We start from the raw sequence: 8,338 nt of genomic DNA, 5'->3' as shown, positions 1-8,338 counted from the left end.
AACTGAGTCTGAAGCCGCCAAAAGGGGACTGGCAGCTGGAGAAAGTGGCTGCAGATGCTGGAATCTGGTGCAACACACACAGACTGCTGCAAGAACTTAAACAAGTGTGGTGAACTACATATACCCGTCGCGACACGCCCCCCCCCCCAGCTGACTGCTCCTGTGGCTACTGCGGAGGGACGGGGACACCCTTCATCTATGACCTCAATCACCCGCTTCTTTCCACAGAAGCCTTTTGTGATTGACAGCTGGGACAGACGCTCGCAAGTATTCTGGGTATTGTAGTTTCATTGCTGTCATCCCGAGGTTTCAAACCCGGTAGCGTGTGGTCGGCAGCTTCTTTGTGTCTGTCGCTGCTGCAGTCGGAGGATGTCATTCTTCGTAAGCCTCATCGGGATCTGTGCAATTACTGCTCTTCTTCTAGCAGCGTTTGCTCCATATATCAGGTTCGTATTTATCCCTTGAAATATTTTGAAGCATTGCTTGGGCGTCAATACATCAGGCATTTCTTGTTAACTTTCCTTCCTTGCATCTGCAGTTTTCAACAAATAAATTGCATTTAGTTTTGGAGAAGCAAATCTATAACGGTGGAAATTTGGATGATTGTGTTTTTCGAACTATGTTTAAAATATCACAGTGTAAAATCACTTGACGTGAAATAGTTTTGCGATGTCCGTGAATAAAAAAGGGATAGCTACGACTTGTGTAATTCTTCGATGCAATCTTTGAATATTTTTTTATTTAGTGAATTAATTGAGGTAATATAATTGGCTGTGCGTTTCACTCAAATCGCTTCTCGCTCTAAGTAACAGTTTGACGCATTGAAGTAACTGTGACAAATCATCACCAAAACTTAATTCCGCATTGTAATAAATCCACATTTAAAAAAAAACTGGTGGCATAGCTGCCCCATCTGCACTGGAGGGCATTGTAAAGATCCCAAAGGTTACGCTTAACTGATGAACGTGGGAACATTTGGTCAGGTCATGGGCGGGCCGCAGTTTCTCTGAGTTTGATTGGCTACTTGCTGCCGTGTGTAAGCATTCCCACTTTATGTCTGACGCTTTCGATCGCCAGAGGTCTTTGAAATGACTATTTCTTACGTCTTTTACAGACATGAGGAGTAAAAATTCTAACGTTACATCTCCGTCTAAATGTGCAATTTATAATAAATAGTATGTACAACATGACAGGCAATATAAAATAGGAATACAAAACTCAATGTACACTGCAGATGCTGTGGTCAAATCAAGACGTACAAACAAGCTGGATGAACTCAGCAGGCCGGGCAGCATCCATTGACTGCTTCTTTCAATGGAGTTCATCCAGCTTGTTTGTACGTCTTAACATGGAAATACAGTTGTGTCAGGCATGAGTTCGTCAGTCTGATGACCTGGTGGAAGAAGCTGAACCGGACATTGTTGGTCCTGGCTTTTATGCCGTGATGTGTATGCCGAGGAACTTAAAGCTGTTTGCCCTCTCAACCCCAGATCCATTGATGTCAATAGGGGTGAGCCTGTCTCCCTTCCTCCCTTTGCAAGGGGGGACATAGGATCAGGAGAAGTAGAGTCTGTGTGGATAGAACTGAGGAACAGTAAGGGCAAAAGGACCCTAATGGGTGTTGTCTACAGGCCACCAAACAGTAGCATAGATATTGGGTGCAAGTTGAATAGGGAGTTAACATTGGCACGTGGCAAAGGTAATGTTGCAGTAGTTATAGGGGATTTCAACATGCAGGTGAACTGGGAGAATCAGGTTGGTGCTGGACCCCAGGAAAGGGAGTTTGTAGAGTGCCTACGGGATGCATTCTTGGAACAGCTTGTACGAGAGCCGACCAGGGACAAGACTATTCTGGATTTAGTGTTATGTAATGAACAGGATTTGATAAGCAATCTTGCAGTAAAGGAGCCATTAGGAGGTAGTGATCATAATATGATGTTTTTATCTGCAATTTGAGAAGGATAAGGGCAGCTCGGAGGTGTCAGTGTTGCAGTTGAACAGGGGGAACTATGGAGCCATGAGAGAGGAGCTGGCCAAAGTTGACTGAACGGATAGCCTAGCAGAAAAGACAGTGGAACAGCAATGGCAGGTATTCTTGGGAATAATGTACAAGGCGCAAAATCAGTTCATCCCCCGGAGAAGGAAGGATTCAAAGGGGGGGAGAGGGGCCACAGTGGTTGACAAAGGAAGTCAGAGATTGCATAGCATTAAAAAAAAAGGAAGTATGACAGAGCTAAGGTGAGTGGAAGGACAGATGATTGGGAAGTTTTTAAGGAACAACAGAACTTAACTAAAAGGCAATACGGGGAGAAAAAATGAGGTACGAACGCAAGCTAGCCAGGAATATAAAGGAAGATAGCAAACGCTTTTTTAGGTATGTGAAGAGAAAGAAGATAGTTAAGAACAATGTTGGGCCCTTGAAGAATGAATTGGGTGAAATTGTTATGGGAAACAGAGAAATGGCAGAAGAATTTAATGAGTACTTTAGATCTGTCTTCACTAAGGAAGACACAAGCAATCTCCTGGATGTATGGTTGGACCAAGGACATAGGGTAACAGAGGAAATGAAACCGATTGACATTAGGAAGGAAACGGTGATGAGTAGACTGATGGGACTGAAGGCTGACAAATCCCCAGGTCCAGATGGTCTGCATCCTAGGGTACTAAAGGAGGTGGCCCTGGAAATTGCGGATGCATTGGTAATCATTTTCCAATGTTCCTTAGATTCAGGATCAGTTCCTGAGGATTGGAGAATGGCTAATGTTATCCCACTTCTTAAGAAAGGAGGGAGGGAGAAAACAGAGAACTATCGACCTGTCAGCCTGACATCGGTGGTGGGGAAGATGCTAGAGTCCATTATTAAGGATGAAATAGTGGCATATCTAGATAGCAGTGATAGGATTGGGCCGGGCCAGCATGGATTTACCAAGGGTAAATCGTGCTTGACTAATCTGTTGGAGTTTTTCGAGGATGTAACCAGGAAGTTAGATGGGGGGAGATCCAGTAGATGTAGTGTACCTCGATTTTCAGAAGGCATTTGATAAGGTCCCACATAGGAGATTGGTGGGTAAAATCAAAGCTCATGGCATTGGGGGGAAGACATTGACATGGATAGAAAACTGGTTGGCAGATGGAAAGCAAAGGGTAGCAGTGAATGGGTGTTTCTCGGAATGGCAGGTGGTGACTAGTGGGGTGCCACAGGGCTCGGTATTGGGACCACAGCTGTTTATAATTTACGTCAACGATTTAGATGAAGGCATTGAGAATAACATCAGCAAATTTGCTGATGATACTAAACTGGGTGGCAGTGTGACATGTGATGAGGATGTTAGGAGAATTCAGGGTGACTTGGATAGGCTGGGTGAGTGGGCAGATACTTGGCAGATGACGTTTAATGTGAATAAGTGTGAGGTTATCCACTTTGGGAGTAAGAACAGGAAGGCAGATTATTATCTGAACGGTGTAGAGTTAGGTAAGGGAGAAATACAAAGAGATCTAGGAGTCCTTGTTCATCAGTCACTGAAGGTGAATGAGCAAGTGCAGCAGGCAGTGAAGAAGGCTAATGGAATGTTGGCCTTTATTACAAAGGGAATTGAGTACAAAAGCAAGGAAATCCTCTTGCATTTGTACAGGGCCCTGGTGAGACCACACCTGGAGTATTGTGTACAGTTTTGGTCTCCAGGGTTAAGGAAGGACATCCTGGCTGTAGAGGAAGTGCAGCGTAGATTCACAAGGTTAATTCCTGGGATGTCTGGACTGTCTTACGCAGAGAGGTTAGAGAGACTGGGCTTGTACACGCTGGAATTAAGGAGATGGAGAGGGGATCTGATTGCAACATATAAGATTGTAAAGGGGGTTTCTTCTTTTTCTTTGTTACTGTGTATGTTATTCAAAATGGCTTCTTTGTTTTGTTAAAAGTAGGAATGCTTCTTTGCTGGGAGAGAGTGCTGGAAGCTTGTTTGGGTTAAAATTTACTGATAACGAGAATTGTATTCCTTTGTAAACCAATTGAGATTAATGCTGTTCTTGCTTCTGACTGTAAGCTATTGTTGGCGGGCATTTTGGGGAGATCGGCGCAAGGGGGTGAGAGAGAGAGGACGTGATGCTGTAAACTGGGCAAGGAACGGACCCGGGGGATGGGCCCAAGGCCAGGAGGTACGCTGAGGAGAGGAGACGACGATAGATGTGCTTGGTTGACCACTTCGGGTGGTCCTGAGCTACGAGTCAAGGAGTTTGGTGGGGATCGAATGGTGGCCAGAATACTTCAGTAATTGAGCTCCAACGGTTGTGCACGAAGTAGTTTGGACTTTGATAAGTTTGGCGCCTTTTCTTTATTTTTTTTCCTTCATATATACTGTATCGTTATTAATCACTTAGTTATAGTGACCTTTATAAATTGTACTCATTTAATCGCTTATGGTGTACTGTCTGTTTTTGGGCGAGGCAGGGGCATCACACAGCATCCACACAAGCTGATTACCCAGTTTGGCGGGGCCGAAGGCTGCTCCCCCGAGACGAGAACGAGCTGAGCAAGCCTGAGGCGACCCAGGGGGTTACAAGATTATTAAGGGATTGGACAAGATAGAGGCAGGAAATATGTTCCAGATGCTGGGAGAGTCCAGTACCAGAGGACGTGGTTTGAGAATAAGGGGTAGGTCATTTAGGACAGAGTTAAGGAAAAACTTCTTCTCCCAGAAAGTTGTGGGGGTCTGGAAGGCAATGGAGGCCAATTCTCTGGATGCTTTCAAGAAGGAGCTAGATAGGTATCTTATGGATAGGGGAATCGAGGGATATGGGGACAAGGCAGGAACCGGGTATTGATAGTAGATGATCAGCCATGATCTCAAAATGGTGGTGCAGGCTCGAAGGGCCGAATGGTCTATTCTGCACCTATTGTCTATTGTCTATAATAGCAAGTGAAGACTTGCTCTGAAGTATCTTATCTTGGTTTCCCCATCTCCTGATAGCTATTGTCACTTAGTTAGCTGAAAAAAGCATTTTTGATAGATTTTAATCATGGACATTTACACACTATTCAAATTGACAGAATATACTTTTAAGATAAATTAAATAAATTAATTAAACAAAAAAAATCCATTTAATTAAAATACAATAACAAATAATTAGAAACAAAGTGATATAAAGTAATATTTATAGAACACTTATCTGCAATTTTGGACAAATTAATGGTATCTTTGTTCAGCTGCCCTCCCTTTCTAGCATAAAACAGGTCCTGATGCAAGGTGTATCCAAAATCCCTCTTCAACAGGCCACAGTTCCTCTGTTGAGTTCAATGCAGTGAAAGTGTAACTCATATAGCTGAATTTCTTCCCTTTTGCAGAACATTACCTTTCACATTTGTTTTGACCTCACGCAGATTATCTCATGGTGCTGAATGAATTGTATTTGTTAATCAAGTATTGAGGAATATGGGCCAAAGGCAAGAGTTTGGAAAGCCTTCATATCAGAGTTATAGAAACATAGAAAACCTACAGAACAATACACTACAGGCTCTTCAGCCCCCAATGCCTTGCCGAACACGTCCTTACTTTAGAAATTACCTAGGGTGACCCATAGCCCTCTATTTTTCTAAGCTCCATGTACCTATCCAGGAGCCTCTTAAAAGACCCTATTGTATCTGCCTCCACCATTGTTGCTGGCAGCCCATTCCATGTACTCACCACTCTCTGCATTTTAAAAAAAAACAACTTACCCCTGACATCTCCTCTGTACCTACTTCCAAGCACCTTAAAACTGTGCCCTCAACTCTCAACTAAAGTTAAGTCAAGCTTGTAGGCCTAAATAGCTCAGTCATAATGATTCTGGAGAGTAGAATAAAGCAAACATTTTTCAAAATACAACAACCTTGGGACATACCTATTTTCAAAATTGGGTTAGACAATTGTTTGAAGAAAAACAAAAGGAAATATTGAAATATTTGGAAGTGTCTTGTGAATACCTGGGATTTTACTTTTAAAATGAAGTTAATAATTGAATTTTGTAAAAGCATAAAAGGTTAAATAAAAAGAGGAATGCTGCTATAAACAGATCTCATATCAGTAATAGAAAACTGGGGATATTCCAGATTGGAATATAAAAATTCCATCCCTTACCCAGATGTTTCTAAAACTTTTTGTTAGAAAATAAGATTTGTAGAAAATAATTGGGTATTGCAGTTCCTGATTAATTTAAAGTGAACCTATAAGGGCATTTGAAACATAAAACAAAAAAAGACCAAAAATCATCTAATATTTTCATTATTTGCTCCACTACTCAAAAGTATCTTTCAAAACACTAGATATCCCTGAGTGCAACTTTGGTGGAAGTTTCTGCAGTGTCTTTCATATTGTTGGTGAAATTTTCTTTTTATTCTTCACTGCCTACTCATAAAGCTACAGCTCCAATGTAATATCTTTTAAAGATTAAGTAAAACCAGTAAATCATTGTCACTAACCTGCTTAGTCAAGATCGGTCACTTTTGTACATTCCACAGAACAATGAAATAGTATCTCCATGTCACTTCCAAGACTTCATTGACACTTGAAAATGTTGTTTTACTCTGTGATTAGTGTTTTCCTCATTTACTGTGTTCCTATATACTTTGCAACATACCACAAAATAGTTGTACCATCCTAACAGAATTTTCCATTTGTAATGCCAGAGTACTGTGGCCATGGCAAGCCTTTTCCTAGAATTTATCCTTTACTATGTGAAGCACAGACTTCACCATCCAGTGAAGAATGTTATTGTTTCTTTTGCTTATACTCATCAGTTGCTCCATCATAAAATGGATGTGGGAGTCTGTCCTAACTAATCTTGAAGATGGTAATAAGCCATCTTCTTGAACCATTTCAGTTCATACAGTAGCAGTTTTGACATGACTTTTATGTTATTTCAGGAGAGAAAGGGGCATCAATCATATTGACAAATTCATACTGCCAGCATCAAAGAGAAGTTATAAATAAGATCAGATATCTACCTTACATTCTTCCCAATCTTGCATTTGGGTGTAAGGTGGGTGGATGAGTTTAAAATGACCTCTACATTGTTACAATATAATAAGATTGTAAATAAACATTGTAGAGAATGGAAATATTTTTGTTGCAATAACTTTTTAACATTTCTTTCTGAGTGGTACTCTTTTGGCATATTTGGATTTGTATTGCATTTACCTTTTAATTTGCCAAAAATTCATGGGAATCAGCATTCTGGTGATTTGTGTTTTGTATTTATCTTATTGGAGCTGGAATGTACTTTCCACCTTTGGGCTAAGTTGTTGGCAAGAAAAATTTTCCAGTCCTGGCAAAGAATTATTGTTTATCTAAAATCTCAAAAGAAATAAAATTTAAAGAAAAACAGAATATCATTTTTGTAATAGTGCAATATTAATAGAAGTCTAGGAATTTGAATAGCTTACTATATAGAGAAGGTATAGAAAGGATTTATAGTTTTTTGTTCTTTTTGGAGACAGAAATGCCTCTGGGAATTAGTATGATTTTGATATGTTCTCTCTCAACATTTTAATCAAATGCCACAGCAATCGGCTTAATCTATTTTACAGAAGCCAACATTTCCTTTGAAATAGGGTTCTAAACATGTTATTGTTTGTACCATTGACTAAAAAACTATATAATTTGCTGCATGGTCTTATTTACCAGTACAAATCAGCCGTTTTATATAACCTTCTGAAGGAGTCAGCATTGCTTTATGAACATGAAGTCGTGTTTGACAAATTCTTTGAAGAGGTAGCCAAAAGGGTACACCAGGGTAGAGTAGTGAATGTTACTGATCAGGACTTCAGCAAAGCCTTTGATGGGGTCCAGCATAGCCTAAGAATTTACAGAGTGGTAGTTAGGTTGATTCAAGATTGGCTCAAAAGTAAGAAGCAGAAGGTGTTGTTTGAAATTTGTTTCTTTGATTGGAGATTGATGACTAGTGGTGTGTTGCAGGAATCAGTGATTGAACCCTTGTTATTTGTTTTTTATATCAACGACTGGGATATGAATGCATTAAGCTTGATCAGGAAGCTTGCAGATGACACAAAATTAAGAGATTTTGAGAGTGAAGAAAGTTATCGAAGATTACAGGAGGGCAACCTGGTAGTGCAGTGGTTACTGACAGTATTACAGTTTCAGTAACTCATGTTCAATTCACACTGCTCTCTGTAAAGAGTTTGTACGTTTTCCACAGAACTGCATAGGTTCCCTCTAGGTGCTCCAGTTTCCCCCCATAGTCCAAAGGTGTATGTGTTCGGTTTAGTAAGTGGTGGGATTGCTGTGCTGGTGCCAGAATCATGAAAGCACTGGTGAGTTGCCTCTTGCACATCCTCGGCCCGTGT

The 8,338-nt window shown here is 40.8% G+C and overlaps 2 protein-coding genes across 3 annotated transcripts in view; one reads left to right on the top strand and one right to left on the bottom strand.

Moving 5' to 3' along the window:
• The window catches only part of gpr176 (G protein-coupled receptor 176), a 192,867-nt gene that overhangs the window by 171,958 nt on the left and 12,571 nt on the right, over nucleotides 1-8,338 (bottom strand). The gene's annotated exons all lie outside the window — the stretch shown is intronic.
• rdh12 (retinol dehydrogenase 12) overlaps nucleotides 234-8,338 on the top strand; it is a 62,509-nt gene continuing 54,404 nt past the window's right edge. For both annotated transcript variants that reach the window (XM_059955474.1, XM_059955473.1), the window contains exon 1: nucleotides 234-447. In XM_059955474.1, coding sequence (XP_059811457.1) covers nucleotides 370-447 — 78 coding nt within the window. In that variant the 5' untranslated portion in view covers nucleotides 234-369. The remainder of the gene's footprint in view (nucleotides 448-8,338) is intronic.

This window comes from Hypanus sabinus, chromosome 2 (genome assembly GCF_030144855.1).
Source record: "Hypanus sabinus isolate sHypSab1 chromosome 2, sHypSab1.hap1, whole genome shotgun sequence".
Classification (NCBI taxonomy): Eukaryota; Metazoa; Chordata; class Chondrichthyes; order Myliobatiformes; family Dasyatidae; genus Hypanus; species Hypanus sabinus.
The sequence above is the reverse complement of the archived record's forward strand: the minus strand, read 5'-3'. Positions and strand labels throughout refer to the sequence as shown.